General features: G+C 46.6%; 1 protein-coding gene and 1 long non-coding RNA gene across 7 annotated transcripts; one reads left to right on the top strand and one right to left on the bottom strand.

The window, feature by feature from the left end:
* Positions 1–46: 46 nt before the first annotated feature.
* Positions 47–21,521, bottom strand: LOC6613830 (elongation of very long chain fatty acids protein AAEL008004). 6 transcript variants are annotated; one of them, XM_032723217.1, is made up of 11 exons: positions 21,240–21,520; positions 6,510–6,779; positions 5,368–5,450; positions 5,027–5,134; positions 4,759–4,839; positions 3,916–3,999; positions 3,094–3,150; positions 2,912–3,017; positions 2,702–2,838; positions 2,493–2,648; positions 47–1,711 (listed from the first exon to the last, which is right to left on the bottom strand). In XM_032723217.1, the coding sequence occupies exons 2-11, from the start codon at positions 6,565–6,567 to the stop codon at positions 1,403–1,405; spliced, it is 1,179 nt and encodes a 392-aa protein (XP_032579108.1). In that variant the 5' UTR covers positions 6,568–6,779; positions 21,240–21,520; the 3' UTR covers positions 47–1,402. The 6 variants fall into 6 exon arrangements, with proteins under 6 accessions (XP_032579108.1, XP_032579106.1, XP_032579107.1 ...); XM_032723215.1 differs by lacking the exon at positions 4,759–4,839 and having other exon boundaries at positions 21,240–21,519; XM_032723216.1 differs by lacking the exon at positions 3,916–3,999 and having other exon boundaries at positions 1,403–1,711; positions 21,240–21,521.
* On the top strand, positions 20,485–21,352 carry LOC116801773. The gene is made up of 2 exons (XR_004362222.1): positions 20,485–20,623; positions 20,686–21,352. It is a non-coding gene; the product is annotated as an uncharacterized LOC116801773 (long non-coding RNA).
* Positions 21,522–22,753: the final 1,232 nt, after the last annotated feature.

Consider the following 22,753-nt stretch of genomic DNA (forward strand, 5'->3'; position numbering starts at 1 on the left):
CGAAATCGAAATGGTTGGCTGGCTAAATGAATTAAGGATGTAGTAGTTAATTTTAGTGATTTTATTGAAAAAATGCTCCACTCCATTTTCACCTAATTTTCTACATATTTTTGTTTTGTTTGCTTTTGTATTTGTATAATATTAATTACATAGGTAATGTTTGCACCAAAATGGCTATTACGCATACAAAACGTATTGCAATTGCATACCCAGAGTGTGGGACTTACAGTCTATTTTGTTTTTTGATTCCAACAATTTACTAATTTAATGCTCGCTTTGAAGTGGATCGATCTTATGGTTAGTCCCTCGTGTGTTTTCAATCTGCATTTGATATTGTTGCTGTGTGGTTGTTGTTAAAGACCAAAAGATGCGCGAGTTCATCTCGAGTTTCGGATTTATGTAGCTTAGCGGCATAATTGATTCGTAATAAATTAATGAAACTTTTTATGGGTAATTAGATAGGCTTTGATTTCTTAATGGTTTCGTACATTACTTTTTATTTTGTATACTGTTAGAAGTTTCACAATCGTAATTGTCGAATACTCGCGTTTGCTTGTTTCTCTGATTAACGTAAATAGTAGGCTATTTTTGAATGACTTTTATTTTTAACAATTATTGTGCCTAATTTTAAATTACACTTGTTTTTGCTCTATACATTTACAAAACTTGCCGTAGGCTGCTGCTGCTGTTTTCATATACTTCGATAATATATATGTATGCATATATACACATATATAAATTAAATTCTAGGCTTAAATAGTTGAATGCTCTGCTCACACACAAACATACAATCCAAGTGCGTTGGCATTAGTTTTAGTTTTAAATTGATTTTGCTGGGCTTCCGTTAGCGTTTTCGATTAGTTGAAATCTTGGTTTGCGACATTTGTTCTTGTATTATACAATCCGCTGGGATACTTATGATAAGTAAGCTTTGTACAACTAAAAAAGAAAAAGAAGCAACAAAACGTATTTAAAAAGTAGGCTAGAGAATGGGTGCATATGCATTCGCAATGCCTATACATTTGCATACGCCTCAATGGGTGTGGTGCACCCATGGGGTGGTGGTATGCTAGCGACCATTCGCATATTTCTATGTTCAGGTGTATGGATTTGGGTCTGCGGGGGAAGCCGCCTCGCAATGCCCTCGACAGTAGTCGGGATTAACAGTGTGTTCCCGCGCTTAGCATATTTCCCCTGCTGTCCAAGGACGTAGGTCCCGGCTTGGAATTTGGAAAGTGGATGGTCTGCGATGTGGAGTAGTAGTTGTGAGTTAAATGAAGTGTGTGTGTGTGCCTATGGAAATGACTCTGGGAGCTCCTCTCCTCTCCAGGAAGCTCCTGGCGCTACTGGCCCTCGCCGTGTCCTAAGCTCTGTGCTGGCGCCGCCCCTCCTTGCCCCGATATTATTTCGGCGTCTTCCGCTGTTTCAGCTCGTGGGAGGCGTCGTCCAGCAGCTTGGTGGCATACCCGTTGCTCAGTCCTCCGTTGGCCCCCTTGTGTGCGCTGCCGTTGGCCACCTGCTTGTAGACGTTCTCCACCCCATTGGCATGTCCATTGCTCAGCGGGGTGCTGCTCCCGTTGGCCTTGGAAGCGGGCGTCGCTGTCGCTGTCGCCTCCGTGGTCTGCGGCATGGCCAGATCGTCATGGGCGTTGATGCTCTTGCAGTAGCCATTGGGCTTGGCGTGTCCGTTGGCCAGGGCTCCGTTCTTTTTCTGAAAGGAGAACACAAGTAAAGCACATCAATTCGATTTGTCAGTAAAATGGAGTTCTCTAAAGCCATAGAAGTGACAAAATCCTAATTTAATAATAATCTTCTAAAGTAAAAGAGAGAATCAGGAGACTAGCTCCCTTTGGCTGACTAATGGGTATTTTGATGGTCATGGAATTCGACAATTGCATTCTCTACAGTTTTTAGAGTTCCATCGGAGATTTTCTTATGGCAGATTTTTTCGAGCCACAGCTTGAAACCACCGCAATGATGCAACACTCGAAGTCGTAGGTCCGTAAGTCTGGCTTTGTCTCCCTTTCGCTGCCGCTGAATGCGAAGCTGTGGATGTGGCCTTTCCGCCAAACTTTCACTCGTGCGACGAGTCTCAGCGAATGCTGGGTGCCGAAACGAAGCCGGTTAACGTTATGTACCACCGCCCAGTGCTGGAGTCGCTAGAGACCTACTTGACGAAATCTCGTTAATGAATTTGGACCACATCATCTTGCGCATTTGTAATCGGCAGGCCGCAAGGTGCAGTGCAGCCATGATGATATAATCACGTTTGCCTCACAGCTCCGAATCGCGTCGCGTCGTTTCGGTTAGGTATTCGTTTTTCATTTTCATTAACACAGACCGGAATCTGGAAACCTCCGGGGCAACGTGGGAATCTCAGATTGATAATAATCGAGCGGTCACATCGACGCTATTTGCTGATCTCGGCCAGCGATTTAAGGACTGGCTGTGGCTTAGAGAAGCACTAGGGCCCATTTCCGGGGCGAACTCACCATCATGCGACTCCTGTAGGCTGCCTTGTAGAACTCGTTGAACAGGAAGAAGAACATGACCGCATGCATGCCGATCCACCAGACGAACGCCTTCGGGTAGTTGCAGTCGATGAAGAGCAGCTGGAAGGCGTGCACCATGATCAAGATGAACTGGACCTGTGGGAGCAGAGGATTAGGCTAGGAACACGGCTCACTTCCATGCAGCTTACCATCTGCAGAGTGGTCAGGTACTTCTTCCACCAGAGGTACTTCTGGTACTGCGGACCCATGGCGGAGAACATATAGTAGGTGTACATCACGATGTGGACGAAGGTGTTGAGCAGGCCGAAGAAGGTGCTGTGACCACCTGTAGGGGTGTAGGGAGAATCCGGATGGTCAGAGGATGGGCCCGTCTTTCACATACCCCCACAGCAACTCACCCGGTGTGAACTTGACGCCGAACCAGACCGACATGGGCATGCAGCCGTGATGGATGACGTGCAGTGTGGTAACTTGGCTCGACTTCTTGCGCAACACGAAGAAAATCTGTGGCAAGGCGCAACAGGTTGATAAATGAACAATTACCGAGCGCGGCTCTTTGATCCCTTGATCTGTCACTCACCGTATCCATGAACTCTGTGAACTTCGAGAAGTAGTACCACCAGCAGGCATGAACCATCTGATTCAGGGACAAGGGAGAGAGAGGTGTTTGTATTAGAACTACTATATGTAGGTGTGGTGGGACGTGTTTTTAACATTCGCTTGGACTTGGTGCTGCGCATCCCTATTCAATCCAGTGAATGAGCACAGCTAGGTGCCAGCCAGGATTTGAGTCTCGCAGTCATCACAGATGGAATAGGGAGTGCAGTCGTGTCGATTCAACCGGCAACAGGTCTCATCATGGACTCTTTCATGAGTACTATTGAAAAATAATAAATTGATTTAAACACATATGCACAGGCGTTCGAGATTCAGTCGGGTTAATATGGCTGTCCAAGAAGGGTCAACATTCAATTAGGAGTAACGTAATTTAGATGGAATGCGAATATATTGATCGTTAGGGAACAGATAGTCTTAACTCTGAATCTCGAGAGTTAAGTTTGGGGATAGTGGAAGAGAAGGCAGTTATGTACGGCTTACACATGCAAAATCTGTGATAACATCCCATGGGCTTAGAGCTCCCAAGGGGTAGTTTGGTTCAGGACGCAAGCAATGCTCCCCAACCCACAACACCGTAGACTAGAGTTTGTGTCATAATGGCCCATCTCCTTAGGTACTACCATGTGTATGTGTGTGTGTGTGTGTGTGTGAGTAAATGTGCGTGTATGAGTATCTATAACTATTCGTGCACTCACACCAAAACGGAAATAAAACGTAACCAAAATGCTTATCGTTATTCGTTATCTAGATCGTTATCTTACTGCGTGTGGCGGTTAACACATACCCTTAACGTTCTAGGATTATTACTATAGTCGACTGGCTGACATCGGAAGCTATAATGTCCAGTTAGCCAACCGGAAATGCCTATCTGGAAATGTAGAGCACAAAAGGTAACTTATATATCTTCGCTTGGCTCTCGATTTCTTGGATGATTCGTGAGAGATATACTGGTACTGGTGTTGGCATCGTCACCGGATATGGCAGAAAGACGTCGCTTTCAGGTGGTCGCTTACTCAGCCGTCGGCTATTTGTTTGGCGGTGTGCAAGTTTGGCGGTGTGGGGTTAGTGTGAGTATACAGCACTTAGATGGTATCAACTTAGGCTTAAACGCGATAATTCCATTAATTGAAGCAAATTATCCACCGGTCTTATCTGTAGCTGTAGCACTGGTGTTTCTTTCACTAGCATTTATATACAAAACAGAGCAGCAGCGGGTCAGAACAGGACAAGTGCGTCCTGCACATGAGGTGCGTTAGGGTACACTAGGAGGTCGGTATTAGTCAAAGCCGTGCGCCCGAAGCTGGCGCTGGCGTCTCTGGTAGTCGGGGTTTAATTGGGTACAATACGCAGTTAATACAATGAAACGACTACAAGGCGAGGCGTGGCTGGTTAGCACTCCAAAAAGCGTTGGCTAGGTCAGTGGCCAGTGGATCAATAACAATATACTAGGATTAGATTAAGCAGAAGCCGCGCCGGATTGCCTGAACTGCAGATATAGAATGGGGCGCGAATAACTGCGGTATTAGCTATTTATCTGAAGTGGTCGGGGCAAAATCGGTCAAATCGGATCGGAACAGCACACACTTATAGGTACGCTAGCGCAAGGCCGCTTGCCAGGGACACTTACTCTCCGGGATGTGGGACTATCTGTGTAGTCCACCGGCTGGCACCGGAAGCTGTACGAGCCCCACCAGCCGCCCATCAAGCACTAGAACAGAGACATTAGCAGCAAAAATAGGTTTAATTCGGTTGGAAAGCACGGTCCTCCGCGGTCCGCAGAGGCGTGGACTGGTCCAGCGACGATGCCACGCGATGAAGAGCTGCTGGGATGATGGGGAAGTGGTGGTGGGGTGGGGGTGTGGGTGGGATGGGATGGGTGGTTCGGGAATACCTACCTCATAAAACAGCCATGCGCTAAATACAACCTGTATGGCATTGTACATGACTAGAGTGTTTTGCAGATTCAGAGGCTTTCGGTTCTCCATTAATCGGGGTCCCAGCACCTGTGGACGGTAGTTGGTATCAACTATATGTTATAGCCGGCCGAGGAAGGGGTATTTCATTTTACCCCGCTTTATTATCACGCAGTTGATAAGTTTATTGTGTGAAACACTACACAGAAGTCATAAACCGACCTACAATCGATCTAGTCAGACCACCTTCTTATCACTCAACTACTACCAAGAAGCCCAAGTTGGGCAGCCAGCCACTTGGAATTCGTGCTCGGCACACTCACCTTGACCAGATAGACATATGTGAGGCAAACGGCCAGTGTGGGGAATGGGGACGACATCATGGGCCAGCCCTTTGTCCTCGAGTCTGTGCGAAAGGAAACCACATAATTATTGGAGTCGTTGTTGATTCGCGGATGCACTTTACCACTACTACGAGCTACTATATATTGTCAAGATCGGAAGTTACAAGCATCTTCGAGATAAGCGAATGGCGTGTTCTTATCACCGCCGCACACTGCCATTGACCCTGATCTTGGCAAACATTTAGATAGATATAGATAGCAACCACATGCACGCATAGTGATCTCTGTACTGCACTTCAATTCGCATTCCCATCACAGATTGATTTCTTTTTTTTTTATTATTTTGTATCTTTATTTTTGAAAGGCATACATTCCCATTTCCGATCAGTCAGCGCACGTCATTATAATCTCAAATATATAAAATATATGTACCCATATTACCTGATAAAAAGTTATAATTAACAATTTCGAATTTTCAATGCAAATGAAAAGGAATGCGAAACACAAATATGAGTAACTGCATATAACTCTCTCTCGGATTTGGATCTGAATAATTAGATGGTATGTAAGCAAACTTTATGCAGTAGATTGACCTATGTAGTCATAGTTATTTCATGAGCTTTATGTATATTTGCGTACACTCTTGACAAACAAACACGATTGACAAAACTGAATGAATACTCGTTTAGGCAAATAAACAGTGTCGAAACATAATTTTAGCATGTTTTTCGTAGTCAGTTTGACACGGCCTAGCATGTGTAAAAACATTATGTTTTAAATATAATAAATAAATTATATTATAAATATATTTGCTCGGATATATGCCTTTGTATCCGGTCTCAGTGTGTCAATAAAATAATATCAGTTCTCGAGAGAAATTGAGGCGGAGAGCTTGGCGACTGGAGCAGTCATTTTTACCAGTTCTACCAACCTCTCTTGCCAATTAGAGAACTGGTGTCAAAAATGATTTATCCCCCGTTTTTCGGAGAGGAACGTGAGGAAGGGCAGCGACATTGAGTTGTTCCCCATGCTGCGGTAGCTGGTTACACCGAAAGCCACCCAAATCAAGGTTGGCCAAATTAGCGAATACTCCGGCGGCACCCGATGGGTCTGGTACTTACCACTATGTGAGTCCATGTATCTGCTTATGCTGTCGATGTATTTCATAATTAAGGCCATTGTGTTGTTGAGTAGTGGTTGGTGTTTGTCGCCGACTGCGGAGTCCTGCTATCCGTTTGGTTTGTAGTCGTGTTCCTTGTGGATTGTTGATTGTACAATTGGTGGAGGTGGTCCAAGTCTTGGTTTCGAGGAATGGCGGTCTGCTTCTGGTCTGGTTAATTTTAGTGCTCGGGACTTACTGCATTTGATGCGGTGCCAAGCGGGTTTTCGAACTGCAAGTATAGATGGTATAATTCGCTATTATAATATGATAGTTTGTTTATATCTCGCAAAAGTCTCGCGCACAATCGTAAAAGTCAACCCACATCAGACGGCCCTTATCAGACCCATTTAACACCCTGCATCTTTCGTATCGAAGCCCATATGCCCACCCAAAAAAAGCGGCCGTCGAAATGAGGTCAATAAACTAAATCCAAAAACAGCTCGGTCAGCACTCGATCGGCACATTTACATCTCGTTTATAATTGAACATTCTCGTTTTGAGCCGCGCCTTTTGTTCTATTTTTCATTTTCGTTTTATGCACAGCGCGGAATTTGTACATACACCTTATCTGTATCTGTTGCGACCAGTTATCGCAAATCGATAAACTAAGCGAAAGCAACGGCCAAAAACAGGGAGCATCAGCACTGGAGAACGTGGCGGAGTACAGTGCTCCTCTATATGTATGCTGGATCAGCATCAGGAACTGGCCATCGGAAACTATTGAAGCTATTGCAGTATATTTCGAATATTCGAATATTTCGAATATTTTTCCCATAATGAGTTCTCGAGGGTTAAGTGCTTAAGCTGCAGTTTTGCATCGCCTCGATCTGCGTTGTGGGTCTGAACGAGTAGCTTTTCATATACAATGTTTCCCACATATCGAGTGTTTAACTCGCTGGGCGCATTACTCATTCGCCGCGTTGTACGTCACGCAAGATTTTCGTAAATGATTAATAATATAGCTTTTTGAAATGCGATAACTGGAAGTGGGGGCTGTAGGCATGAGATTGGCAAGCATGAGAAATGCCAATAGTGTTCTTTTCCATCTGGAAGCGCCACTTGTATTAACTTCCCAATTTAATGTTATATATGTATCTATATCTATCTACCATATGAATTTCGAACTTCGAACTGCTATGAGGGTGGGGTCATCCAAGCAACAAGCGGAGCAAACAAACACCTGTGGGAAAAAAAGGCGACAAGAAAGCAAATTAAGCCACTGCCACCGAAAAGCCAAATTGATACTTATTCAAAGTCAAAACAAGGCAATGCAAAGAGCACACGGCTACGGGCGAAAAGTGCTGTCAGCACAGAAAACAGAAGAAACTGAAGAAACGGGCTTAGTGGGCGGTGGGTGGTGGGTGGTGGGTGGTGTGCAAGGTCTTGCCTTCGCCTGATTTAAAAGGGTTGAGAGTCGCCCACCTCTGGAAACCTGCTGAAGAAGCGGCAAGTGAAAAGCGATGCCAGCAGCAGCAGCAGCAGCAGCAGCAGCAGCAGTGCCGACTTAACGCCATGCCAAATATTGCTATTTCATTGACCTGGTTTTGGTGCTTTCAGCTGCTTCTGCTCGACACAAGCCCACACCAGACCAGAGCCGTTCCGGAAAGCATGGGCATGAAGCAACACCGCACACATGGGCATCCAAGGCGACACCCCATGCCCACTCCGCCCGCCGCAGCTGGCCCATTCAACAGCAACACGCCGCTAAACCGGCGTCAGCCAAGGCGCCACGTTGTTCCAATCTCATCACGTGATGCCACTAGGGTTTCTCTTTGCTCTGGCTTTGCCCTTCGCTCGTGCGCAGAGGCGCGCAGTGGCTCGCAGCGCGTTTCTTGAATGAAAAAGGGGCCACGAGAGCAGGCCACCCGATGCCAGGTGGGTGGTGGGAATGGTGCGGGGTGCCTGGTGCCTGGTGTCTGGTGTCGCGTGACTCACCCGACGCACCTCCGACTTCTCGGCCTGGCCAAGAAAGCCGCCACAAATAAGTCGCCGAGTAAAAGGCGCTCAATGCCTGCCAAACACGCCATGAGTGACGCCGAAAAGGCGCGTGGCGCTCGCTACTCGCTGCTTGCCGCTTGCCACAGTTGTTGACACAATACTTGGCCGTACTTGGGTGGTGGAAGGATGGATAGGTGCCCCATCATATCTACCCGCTCGAGCTGCGAAGGTGTCGCAAGGCTCCGGACATCCTCCGGCCCCCTTCCGTATTCATTGACTATTGATTTTCATGCTTTGCGCACAGCTCAGTCTCCTGACTTGGCTGAAGTGCTGCAAGACGGGCCCGATTGATTGGCCAATTGGCAAAGAGAGGGATGGCAAATGGGCACATAAGTAATTGATACCATCGGTCAAGTGATTTTGACCCCAGGCTGTTTGTTGCCAGCAATAACAAGCTTTGACATTTGTTTATCGTTCTTCGGCAGGCACGAGTACTGCTCCTTCGAGCAGTCGCGTGTGAGGCACTGCATCGATGCAGACGGTACTGCAAAGCCAGTACATGGCACTGCGTCGAATCTTCGAAAGACTCATTTGTATGCGCCTTCAACAGCCGCCAAAAATTCCATTCCGTTAAGAGGTTCAATCACTTTAGCGCAAACGAATCGAAACACGTCGCATATGTGCATATCATCAAAAAGATATAACTGATACTTATGTTCACAATTCGCTCGATGAGACCTTCAGGAGTGGCCAAAGGATAAGGATACTCTGGCGGGGATTGGATGACGCTTAGTCAATCCATTCCAAATGCACACAATCAACAGATCATTAGGCTGAATCGATCCGTGAATTTACCTTTTTTTATGTTGCACTGATGGGCAGGCCTACCAAAAAGTCGGCGAGTAAACTATAGGTGATTACCGGGCGATAGTCCGGTAGTTCGGTTTCTAAGTAGACCGTATAGGCTGGCGCACAACAATTATTGCTCTAATTGTTGCAGACCCGCGCCCACTGCTACTACTCGACCTATTGGGCCTGGCATGCCGTGCTCGAATTAGTGTTTAAAAGGGAGTCCTTGGAAACGCGGCCGTAGATCGGATTGGACTTGTTTTCGAGACTCGGTATTCGAGACTTCGATACGCGGCGGGAGAGGCGGGAACGGGCGGCGAGCAACACAGAAATCAGCGAACCGTCGACATCGACTAGCGGAGCACGACTAACTGGCTGCCACACTGACTGACGAACTAAGGCCGCTGCAGCTCAGCCGCAGTCGCGGTCGCAGTCGAACCCTACGCCGCAGCCGCAGTCGCTGCCTCGGTTGGAGTTGTTGGAGTCTAAGCCGCCAGAGTCCAAGTCCAAGTCGCAGACACCACTCCGGCCGGAGCTTGCAAGCGGGCAGAGGCAATGGCGTTGGCGTTGACGCTGGTGGGCCATAACGAATTAATTCACATTTCTTCGCATAGATGGTACGCAGTGCGTACGCCCGGTTGTGGAATTGGGATGTGCCGTGGGATTGGGATTGGGAAAGCCAGCCAGCCTTCCGATCGAAAAGCAGCCAACAGGTGCGCTGTCGCAAGAACGGAGCGGATTTGGATGAGGCAAGGGCCGCCGCTTGATCATGATCGATTCCAGTGGCAGGTGATGGCTTGCATACCAATTCAAAGCTCCGCACTCGTCGATCAATTAATTATTACGGCATTTCACACATACTCGCAGCGGAACGGACTGGGTTTTTTATGGCTTTCGGGTTTTCATTTCACGTTTCGCTTTTTTTGTTGGCTCTTAGCTCTTGCTTTTGCCTTTTGGCTTTTGGTTTTTGTTTTTGGGACTTTTGCGCTCAAAATCGAATTCATGGTCAAACTGTTTACGAATGTATGTCGCCAAAAAGAAGCCACAGCAGCGAGCAGCACGGTAACGAAAGGCGGCGAACAACAACAGGTTGACCTGATGAAATGGAAATTGAAACGCGTTTTGCGTCTTGACGCAATTATCTATTTCGGCCTTTGTTGTTTATTGGGTCACCCAACGGAGAAAAATGCCATTTCGTAATCGAAGCCCTCTGCTTCTAAGGGCGGTCCACACAGCCCGCGCAAATATTCAAACGGACAGTGGGACCTCCGTAACCGAATCTTTTCCTATTTTCCACCTCCAACCAGAGAAGGTTGCCGGCACAGTTAGCCAAGCTTCCAAGCTCAATTCAAAAGCACTCGCCTAAGCCAGATGAATGCAACCTGTTATGACTAATTGGACTGATTCGATGAGTGAATGTTTGGAACCCGAAAGATCCATCTCAATAGAAGCAACTTGGGCAAGCACATTATTTTTGTTGGATTTCGGTTGTCAGACGACAGCAGCAAGGGCAATAAAATGGCAAAACAAACAATACAAAATATAGCAAATGCAAAGCGGAGAAATATAAACAAATAAAACTTGGCACCGCACAAATCCGTGCTACCTATGTAAGTACATATCATATCATTTACGATCATATTTGTCTACCTTTCGCTATTTTCTTATTGCTAACGCGCTTCAAAAATTCCCTATCGAAACGCCCTTAAAACAAATTTCAAAACAATATGGCTCATCAATTCGAAATGCCTCGAATCCAGTGGGCGTTATGTTAGTTAGTTATGACGGTTCCAACATAGATCGCTTGCACTGCAGATGCTCGTGGGCCGCGCATTTCACGAGGGAGGCGGTGGGAGGTGGGCGGCGCTGGCAGTGGGCGGGACGCGTGTTTCCGCTTAGCTAATGGATTCGAAGGCGGGTGGACGCAGCGGCGGTGACTTGTTGAGGGGTCACTTTCTCTGCTGCTCTCTGCACTTTTGCAACCGCACTCTTCCGATTCCTCTCCGACTAAGAGAGAGTGGGAGAGACGACTGTTGGATGCGAGTGCGAGCGGAACGTCTCGGAATTATGTCATATCTTTACACACATGCGTTACAACAACGTGACGAACTCGGCGGCTCGGACTTTCCGTATGTGGTATCTGATAGTTTCTGGTTTCGGTTCTGGCCGGGTGCTTCCTAATCTGGGATGGTCTCTTATCGCACTTGATTAGTTGATTAGATGGCCGTGCCTGCGGAAAATGCAGACGGGTTCGCAGGTAAAGGTAACTGATAACCGGAAGAGGGGGCAACACGTTGGTTTTTTTATTTTCCAGTGGAGGCACTCGGCACAGTGTGGCCCATATCATTTGAAAATCCGTCGGACCTATTAGGAGCACGGAAAGCGGGGAGGGAGGCTTTAACTGACTCCGCCTGATTCCACGGCTGATTTATCAAGGCGGGCGGGAACAGGCACGGCCAGCTTTTCGGGGTGGAAGACGATACTCGGCGACGTTACGTGGGTCCCACAGCGCGATACCGACGCGACAGGCAAGGACACAAGGAACTGGGCGCACCAAAAAACACTTCACTAGAAAACCAAAGACAGGCACTCCAAATCGAATCGATTCGAATCACAATCACTTTACTTTGAGTTCGTTTTGCAGTGGTAGTATCTCGGCAGCAGACTAGGAATTTTGTGTGGAAATCGCTCTGGCCTGACCCAAAAAGCGAACCAGACGAGGAGGCACAACCCAAAGCGAAATGCGAACTGAGGCCCGCTGCTCTGGCGAAGAGCGAGAGAACCCCCAAACGGCACGGCAGCCGTGCGAAGAGAGCCAAAGAGAGCGGCACTGAGCAGTGAGCACTGAGCGCTGTGTATCTGTATCTGGTGGATGCGGTGTGGCTGGCAAGCGGCAAGAAGCAGACCGCCGGGGAATGGCAAGGCGGGCAAGAAGAAGCACCAGCTGTCGCAGGGGTACTCACTCTCGATGTTGCGTCACGCGCTGTTCGCCAGAAGCTAAGAAGCACTGCTATCCCGCAACCGCTCTCTTTTGTTATGTGCGCCAGATGCATTGTACTTAATTGCTTGGCGCAAAATACCGGCTGCTTTTGCCACACACTTTTCTCTTAAACAACTGATAACGGAGGCGCGAGCCTCTCTTCGGCGTCGGCCAGGGTTGCCATGGCTTGCTCACGCGAAAGCCAGCTGCCGCCAAATAAGCAAATGCCGTGAATGAGGCACGGCTTGAAAAGAACAACACACAACATACGTTGTGTATGTGTGTAGGTGACGGCATTATGTCATCGCGAGCGGGAGAGCTCAACCACCACCCCCTCATCAAACACAACGTTGTTGTCATTGCCTCGGTCTCGCAGTTTGTTTTAGTTTTCGGGCTTCGCTCGGTCTCGATTTGTTTCGAGCCACCCCTTAACTACGCAACACATTCGCAGAGGACCACCAACACACACCAAACAGCGAAGCGAAGGGAACGCGGGTTAAGGTGTTCAGTTCGGTTGGGTCCTTTTATGCAAGGAAATGAACCGGAAATGATGTTGCCCCTTCAGCACATGTCGTCCGAACGGGCGAACCAAAACAACAGTTTTTTGAACTTGGCTCATCGAGCGACCGACAATCCATTCGATGCGAGTTGGCTAGGCGTGAATCGGTCTGCAAAATAATTATAACTTTCATTTATTTTTGACAGAACAAATAAAGATATTTTTTGAATCAAAAATAAACCTGGAAACCCATGTACATAACTAGCGAATGTTAAGCTAGATTAACCTACATATACATATCTGACAAGAACTATAAAAATATCTGCTCGTTTTAAATCTCTTCTTAGATCTTAAATCAGCACAAAATCATTTATTTCCCCCTTAATAATCCTTGTTTGAGGATAGTTTTCATGTTTCTCATTTGTGATGGATTTGCAGTTAAGAGCGTTTTTGGAAATATTGTACTTTCACTTTTATAGGTTTTGGGGAATGTAAGCTTTGTTATTGTTATGTAAGATCATCTGATTCTTATTTTTACCAATTTTCCAATGTGTTGTTTGGATTTGCATCCTGGAGTCTTTAATCATTGTGCGTTTGCTCCTGATCGCAATGAAAGTACTTTTATGTATGCAAATACAAGTTTCTCTAAAGTATTTATGTTATTATAGTTAAACAGTTTCTGTTCGTCATCTAACATTGCATAAAATGTTTTGGAAAGGAAGATTAAGGAATGCGTCATTGGGCGCTTTTTAAAATGGAATTGGTCTGATAAAGCTGCTGGTAAGGCCTACTAATTGTTCACATCTTGAACATTTGCTAATAAATTCGTTCGTATACTTGTTGTTAACTTTTTCCTGCTTAAAAATATTAATTGGGTTAGTTATAGGTCTTCCTACTTTTGCGACTCCACAAACTTGTTGACGCATTACGCATCCTAATATCGCTATTTCCATTTCTTATTTCAAGAATAGTCTCCAGGGTTTTGGGATTTGCTTTTACGAGAATTTCAGTTTCCATTCCACGTTCGCATAGAACCCAAGAATCGAATTATGGTTTAAATCATTAATCGAGCTAATTTATAGATTGCGGGGTTAATTGCGGGAATTTGCATATCGAAAGCATATCTCGAATTCTTGGTAAGGATGCGATCCCTCTGCTCCCTGGCAGTTGGAAGATGTATGTTGTGGGCACGTGCAAATCATAGCTGCCCGCCGAAAGAAGTCCAAAAAGCTTCTCTACGTGATGGGCCTGCACAAAACGCACAATGGCCAGCGACGCCTGCGCCCTTGACTCACTTGTGCTGGCCTGGCAAAAACCATGAGCGGAATACATATGGCCATTGAGTAGTCGGTGGCCATTGGAGCTGCGCCATCGCCCACAGATCGCTGGTTCAATTCGACATCTAACGGGTCATAAGACAGTTTTAATGGCCGTCTTTGTGCCCCGGATGATGGAGATGATGATGATGGCGATGATGGTGATGACGATGCTGGAGCAACCGACGGATTTGTGCAGGCGGCAGCGCAATATCTGGCTGCGATTTCGCCGTCGAAGTTACTACAGTTGCTCTGCTGTGGCAACGTAGCCACCACTGGCATTTCATTTACGAAACTTATTAATCGATTTATATGCGCCACAGTGCCAGTAGGCGAAGCGACCCAGGCCAGGCAACGCCAACGGATTGGAATTGGAATTGGGATGGCGATGGCGATGGCGATTGGGATTCGGTGGTGGATGCGGACGCCATGTGAGGTGTGGACTTGTAGTCTTGTAGCTTAACTATCGGTCTTGCCCTGGCGGCGTCCCAAGTAGGGATCTATATGTATGACAGCACCTCAAAGATTCAAGATCATATATGTATGTATATGTCCATTGTTTTATTTTGATCGGGGTATTACGTCTGATATGACTGGTTCGGTTTGATTTGGAAAAGGATAATTGACCACCTACAATGAAATCTCTGAGAATATACCTGTGCCTTTAGACTAAGCCGCCATTCAATTTCATTTAATTCGTAATTTGATCAGCAGTTTTGAAATACTAAGGAGATCTTCAATAGACCCAAATGGGCAGGGTTAGTTGGCGTGAGCTTGACCCATTTTCATTTGACATTGCCAAACCGAAGCCCAAAGAATCGTGGCCACTGGCCCAGCGATCAAATTGAGCCCATTTAAGCGTGCGCGCAATCGGAAAAGCTTTTGCGCATGCGTATTCGTAGATTCGGCGATAGGCGTCTTCTGCCGCCTCTATTTTTGAAGCTTTTCTTCAGTCGGTTATGACCGACTATTTGTTTATATCTACTGGCTATTTTATTAGCGCAAAAATGCAATAATAATTGGGGTTCATTTGGCTTGGTTTGCACTACATCTAGATTCAGAGTGAAAGCTATCCGCTTAAAATAATGACTGAGCCAAGTCAGTAATGTTCGTAAATTATACTTAAGTTAATCTAATAAGTTGCATTTCATCTACACTTTGACACCAATCCGACCCAGCAAATTTGCTTGATTACGATGCACACATCGAATCCAATCTAAGGGCAAGATTTTCATTAGCGTTCTTTAATGATAGTGGAATGTGCTTAATTATATGCTGTAGTTGCAGACACAACGCCGTGTAGGGGTGCATCAATTTAAAAGTTCTAACGACTAAGTGCGCTAGCATTGACTTTATGTATAAAACATTAGAAATGGCTTTTTGCAAGTGTTGGCCTTTTCAGATCTAACTGAAATCCACTCAACACTCGAGCCACTTACTTGAATGTCGCATTTTAAAAAGGTGTGCTCGAGTTCTCAGCCAAAAGCAATAATACGTCGCAGTATCACGCAGAAAATGATTAAAAATGATGCAGAGATACCAAAGTTACGAGCTCAAAGACAATGGCAGCGGCAGCCGGGGAAAAAAGAAATCTATTTAAATTGGACTTAAGTTCGGGCCGAATTTTTGGGGAATGTTGGCGGGGGGAGCGTTGGGCACTTTGCCCATTGCACAATGGAAACGTCACCGCAACACTCAAAGCACAAAGCCACCTTTCAAATTGAAGGCTTAGTTAGCTAATGTGTGGTAATGATAATGATTATGGTTGGCAAATACCCCAAACGCCAAATATGAATCGTCAACGGCCTCGTCGGATCCCAGACCGAAACGCAGACTCTTGGCTTCGCCATCGCCTCCGAAAGTGACAGTTGGGGACGGAGCTGGCCCTTACAATGACATTCTCGACGTTCCACGTCGCTGGCGGTTCTACTGGCCATAAAATCTGCGCTGCACTGAACGATGGCCATTTTGGACCCTGAGAATCCCATGAAATCGGCCTGAAATCGCGTCGACTGATAATGGCCCGTTCATATAGCCACCGCCGACATCCGCGACCACGCCCACCACATTGGGGATCGGTGGTTCTGTTTGGCTAATGGCGGGTGAGGCAGCTAGTACGATCTGGCTGGAAATAAAACTCAGTCAGGCGTTACGCTCTCGCAATCGGCGTGCAAACACAAAAGGCTTATGGAAATCGTCGAAAGAGTACTACAGTACCACGGTACTGCGAGGTGACAGCCATGTCGGAGGTGGCTTCTTGGCCCTTTTCTCAGGTCCATTGCTGCACACACCCAGGTGGGAGCTCGCACGGGAATCGTGCGACTCGGCTTGGCTGACATGATCTTCTGCTGTTTGCCCAGATCGGGAGCTGTACACCTGTGCCATCACGGCTCCCAAGCCCCATTATTTGCCTCAAACACACCCAGCAAAGCCAATAAAGCCAACCAGCGTTTCGAGAGGGCTGTTGAGGGCATTCGCCGCCTGATCGGGATGAAGTACTTATCTCTGGTTTTGGCCTCTAACACGGGAGTGTAAGAATGTAATCGAAAGTTGTTTTCGCCGGAGGCCGCGCTTGGCGCAATTTGTAGCTTGTTTGCCTCTGGAAGCCCATAGCGCGCAAGCAAAGTTTACCCTGCTCCAAAGTTCAACGGTCCACGTTTGCCGGACCACTCGAGCCTTCCAAACAAAATATTGGATCAGCGTCCAACATCCGACTTCGAGCGCAAGCCTCCGTAAGTCAAATATTCGATGCTCCACCTGGGGGCGGGGCAAAGGGTCGGGCTGAAGTGCACTCTGGCCCCACTGCGACTGCGGAAGGGGGGTGGGGGGATGGGCGAGCTGTGGATAATCAGCAGTTAAACGTGGGGGCGGGGGCTTTAATTATTCGAGTAGCCGTAAAATGCAGTTTCATGATGGCACTCACCAGGCAATTACCCGATGATGGGCGTGAATTAGGAAGGAACCGTCTGACACCTGCACTCCGCAGGCATATCATCACCATTCACCATTCACCAACGGCGACTTTGTCGCCTACGGAGCCTGAGAAGCTACTGCTTTAGTGGCAATAAAACGGTTTAACATTCGCCACCTCAAGGTCTCCTCTTGGGATCGCATCTAACTTCGTAATTCCCTAGTAGCATTCCGCAGCTAATTACCGAGTGCTATTATCGGCATTACTGGGCGGGAATCACCCCTTGACACCTGTAAGGCCAACCAATCTCGTCCAGCTTCGATCGATCGATAGGATCCCAAGAGAACCCAATACCAACTTCCGATGTCCCATGAAACGCGACTTGGCCGTCGCGGGCTCAAGGCCTCCTCTTGGGCACATTTCCCAGCTCGTCCAGCCCAAGGTAACTCTGCTAATAGCCACTAATCTCTGTTCAAACTCACACTAGTTTCGGCCCATGTAGCCACTTCCACGCTTCCACATGTGCGTGTGCTCATCTCGCGGCGCATAAACCGCAAATGAGCGATTACAGGCTCTCGAGATTGGCCGGAATGGAGCAGGCCCTCGGCCAAGACAATGGTCCGAACTGGGAGTGGCGGGATGGGGTGGAGTCTCACCATTTCGGAACTGCTCAAGCTCGACAGCTCAATCAGCGCCGCTTGGCGGGGTCTTCAACGCCATCGCCATCGCCATCGGCGTCGGCGTCTTCATCTTCAATGCCAAAATCCTCAAGTGAAAAGTCAGTGCTTTGTTGACAGATTTATTGCGAGTAAAGTCACCGCGCCAGTGCGCAAAATGTTCATTAAAACGTCGTATCCGAGTACAATTGCCTTTTGTTTTGGACATATTAGTCAGTAATTTGGGTAGGTCTGATCACTCATATTTTCGCCATGTCAAGGCAAAGCCCGATCTCAATGCTAACCGCTGGCTGGATCGGCCTTTTCCGCCGTATTGGCTGTTTGCTTCCGGGACAACTTGAATTTCGCCTAATTAATGCATTCCGAATTATTTGCATGCAACGCGACTGCAATTCCACGCGGAAATAATTACCATGTGAAAAGCTGTCGACTCTACTAAGGTAGCCACGGAAAGCCTGAAATCAATCGAACAATTCTAGCATTAAGTGCCCAACCTGTTTGCTGAGTGTAACGAGGTGTTAGCATATTCTAAACATTTTCTATTGATCTGGCTTGAATTGCATTTACACGAAGTGTATTAACTTAGCTTGATTCTATTAAACCATATTGACTGATATTCATTTCCCTCAATTCGGCTAAACAAACGATTCATTCAGCATTTTATATACACATCGAGTTCCTGACTATCAGATACCTATTACCCAGCTAAAGGAAGTGCAGATGGTTAGAATATATGTACACACATGTATGTATACTTCATAGGATTACGAAAGAAAACGTTTGCAAAAAAGCTACACATTTTTTAAAAGTTGTTGGACGTTTTATAGTTTCTGAAATCTGATACAAGAACAGATTATATGTAGGGTCGAGGAGTCTTCCTGCTTTCTGTTACATACATTTCAAAATGACGTATACCAATCTACTCTAGAAGCATCGTGTATAATAAATAATATAAAGGTTATATTCGGATTATACTCTAGTCTTGCAAACTATGGGAATACTGTACGTGGTTTATATTTCCGAAACGAAAGTTTTTTGTAACGATCTTATTATTCTTTTCGTTATTTTCCCGGGGATTCAAAGACTGCTACTGTTTCTAGACCGTGGTAAACTGACTGTGCAGTAAGTACTCTAGTTACTCCAGTTACTCCAGTTGGTCGCATCGAATCGGGGAAGTTGGAGCTCGAAGCAGAACTAAGGTAATGCAAAACGAAGTGCAAGCTAGCTGATTTCTCAACCCGTTTTAGTGTCATGAACAAGTTGTCAGTATCTTCGGTCTAAAGTGCGGAGATGTGGCTGATAGTGTTGTTGCTTCTGGAATATTTTTAATGCCGTACACGTCGCAGACATAGGCGGACGAAATTCTGTTAATTGTTTTCATTAGTCACTGCAAAGCGCTGTCTTCCAATTGACATTATAAGTAGCTACGTGTGCTTATCCCAAGTAAAGTCCCCTAACATCACCGTGGATGGCAGTTTACGTAGTGACGAAGAGCACCGAGAGTCTAATCAGAGCCAATTACATATATCTTGATCGAAAGGGCTTTTGCTGCTTTAAATATCTTATGATTTTTCAAATGATGCATAGCTCAGAAGAAGGGGCAGTAATTCTAATTATAATTCTTATATTTAAAAAACAAGATTTGAATAGCATTTTCCGAAAGAATCTGTGTTAGAGTTGTTTGTGTGTTTGCCTGGAAATTTAACTAATTTATATTTCAGGACTTAAAGGTGTGCCATCGTCACTTTAATCCCAAATATTTCCAGGTGTTTTTTTATAATGCTTGTGTTTGGAATACCTATTATACAATCAGTTTCGAAGAAGTTGTACTCTGGAATTGGTACCAGAAATTACATCTGAAATCTTGCCTTAATCCGGGAATAATACGATTTTACGTGAAATCGGATATTGTTATTTTCGTTTAACTGTAATGTTGTCATTGTTTACAATATTCTACAACTACGCCAGACATTTTGGTATTCAAGCGGCGGCCTATCTATTGGTTAGTGGCTTTTATGATCGGTTGAATCTCTAGACAATCTCTGTAAGCAACTCTATAAACTAATAAGTCTATAAAAAGTGTATGCCCTTCTATTTTGTATCAATATATTCAGACAGTTTGTAATCCATTCAACAGCATCTTTTTATGTATGTATACCTTCACGTAAATGTAAACGTTTACGGCTTTTTTCCTAACACTTGGCTTCCGCAAATCGCAGTTGTTAGCACGCCCCATTGCGCTATAGCCATTCGACGTGGAACCGAGATCCTGTTCTGGACAAACAGACTGTTGTGTTTGAATTATTTATGTGTGGAGAGTGAGCGTTGCGGCTACGCCGGCGAGCGTTAAGCGATTTAATGTTTGGGTAAGTTTTAGCTGGCAAGCCAGGCTACTTGAGGCTTCTGGAGAGTCGGGCCTCGGATCTCTGATCTGCGATCTGAGGGGATTGGCGTGTAGCCTGTAAATTCGCTGGAAACGAGGCTACGTGCGTGGCATTCGAAGAACGGCGAGCGCGAAGAAACCCAGATAGATGGTTTGCATATGTAAATACGGAAAGCGAAAACCCAGCTTACGGTTTGAAAGTATTTGTCACCTCAGTGGCATCTGCCGAGGAGCGACTGAGTGGCTCCGGTCCGGGTCAGAACAATGAGCAGCCCTTCTGGGCGATTCCATTTATGATGTCCAATTACAGCCAACGCGGAAGCGATCGTCGACCTAGAGGCATTCACTACCATTATCCCATTATCGATCTCAGTCAGTCACAAGACCTCGAAAGTCGCTCCCAAAAGCGGTTTTCGACCACCTCGCCTGACGGGGAAACACTCAAGGGAACTTTTTGCCCCGATCAGGATGCCCTGCGACAAGTCCAAGGCCAGAATCGGGTCATCGCAGATCCGGTTTGGTGCGAATCGTTTCCGCACTTGTTTCGAATCGTTTTGGATTACCATTTATATGTATTTTTAGCTCAAGAAAAACTCTGCCAATTATTCGCCAAGGGCACGCTAATTGCGCTTCTGCTACTTTGGACCCAATGTCAACGGTGAAAAACTTTACGATGCTGGCTAATTCTTATGCATTATCTCGAGGGGCACAACAAAACCTATCGGTATATTGGGAGCCAGAACAGCTGCTCAAACGGCATGCAAATCCCATCAGCTGATCGGGATCTGAAGCTGCGCTGCCCTGGGCTTAATCCCGCCTGCGACCACACTTCGAGGATTCTCCAAAGGTCTTCGGGATCAATTCCTCGCTGGGAGTAAATAGACCCCCCCCCCACGCTGAGCTTGTGCAAGCGCCAAATGGCAGGGTTGCCACACCGGATCGAACAGAGCGATCGGCCAGTCAAATCGATTAGTCGGGCAGAATGGCCAGAGCGTGGAGAGCGGGGAGGTGTTTTGACGTGGAGAGCGCCGTCCCGTCCGTCCAGTCCAAAATGGTTATTGTGAACGGACCAAGCGGCGCGCAGTTGCAAAAGAGCGAAAAACGAAAATCACATGTGCGAACAACTTACAGCTTACCACTTGCAAACAGCTAGAAATCCGCAACCGAAGGCGGCCAGCAGCAGCTCGGTTGGTAAATCGCTGGCAGCCGAAATCTGAAAACTGTAAACTGAAAACTGCAGAAACCACAACACACAAATTGCGCGGCCCGAACTATTTCACAAAGTGTTGCCAAAGAACTTTGTAAAATGATTACTTTCGCAATGGCTATTGGCTCTTGGCTCTTGGCTCTTGGCTTTCGGCGTTCGCACACGAGAGCGTTGACTGCGTCTGCGATTAGCGCGCGCTTGACTTCTGAATGAAAACTGAGCTGCGATCGCGCCGCGCGGCTGATTAAACGCGGATCGCGCGACGCGGCCGAAGCGGAGGCGCAGGCGCAGGCGCGGGCGCGAGCGCCGGCGCAGGGAAGAACGCCACTGGCAGCGCAGCGACTGCGGTGGAAACTTTACGGTCAGCGGCAAGCTCCGACCGAGTGCAGTGCGAAAACTTTCCGCCGCCGAGCGTCGAGTGCAGTGCACGAAGATGGCAAATAGCCTGATTGGCCCTTGGCTATTCCCGCCACCGGGAATGATGCGACTCGATTCCGATCCGGAGATCCCGACCCAAGACCCAAATCTGAACCCGAACCTGGTTTTTTTTTTGGTCTGATGTCAGCGGCGCAGGCAAGGTTCAAGTGCGGCTGCCGTCGCAATAGCAATCGCACATTGCCAGCGAGTAAATATTACATGGAGTGAACTTCCGAACAGCCCCGATACCTGGCCTTTCACAACCTTACGATTCCTGCCGTGTAGGTGATCTGGCTTACAAACATGCATTCCCACAGATATACGGATTTATTCGAAACTCTGGCCTGTGGAACTTTTCACAAATAACCGTATGACCAACAATTAAGAATTGCTTGGAATAGCCCACACGCCTTTTAATGGAAATGTTTCGCAAAATATGGGGTGACTTAAGATCTATTGTCTAATTATCCTACAATTATATGTTCCAAATTAATAGTATTAAAGATAATATGGGTTTTATTTTTATAGCGGTGGTCCCTCGCAGCTTTAGCCGGAATTACTAGTTTTTGCCAACAGTTTATTTGTAAATTCTCCAGTTCATTCCTTGTAAACGAAATTCGAATAGTTGGTAGTAGTAATACAATTGATAGTTGATCAGGGTTCAGTGCTTGATCTCATCACATCAAAGGGCGCGTGCCAAAGTGAGCTGGGAAATACATAGTTATTATTATCTAACGCTAGCACTAGCCCAAAGTGCCGGTAATCTCCGTTGCAGCTCCAGCTCCAAATACCCAGGTGCATTACGATGCATTAAGTTATGTCAACTTGGCTAACATCGCGCCCTGTCCGGCTGATGCGGCAAGGGTCGAGAGCCGACAAGGTCAAGAGGGGCTTAAATATTAGTCTGTACAGCCCAGCTGTCGCCGCCTGTTAGCGGATTTGTTTGCCCAAAATTAGTACGCGTCTATTAAGTAGTGGCCCATTTCTGTGTTAAGTCAGTGGCAACTGATTTGTTATTTGATCTTT

The sequence above is a fragment of the Drosophila sechellia genome, chromosome 3R (genome assembly GCF_004382195.2).
Source record: "Drosophila sechellia strain sech25 chromosome 3R, ASM438219v1, whole genome shotgun sequence".
NCBI lineage: Eukaryota > Metazoa > Arthropoda > Insecta > Diptera > Drosophilidae > Drosophila > Drosophila sechellia.

Excerpts from the sequence above, each read along its gene's own strand:
- LOC6613830 (XM_032723217.1), bottom strand. The coding sequence starts at position 6,567 with ATGGCCTTAATTATGAAATACATCGACAGCATAAGCAGATACATGGAC. Across the intron at positions 4,000-4,758 it reads ATAGTCCCACATCCCGGAGA|ATAGGCATTTCCGGTTGGCT; the intron begins GTAAGTGTCCCT and ends CTACATTTCCAG. Across the intron at positions 2,839-2,911 it reads CGGCGTCAAGTTCACACCGG|GTGGTCACAGCACCTTCTTC; the intron begins GTGAGTTGCTGT and ends ACACCCCTACAG.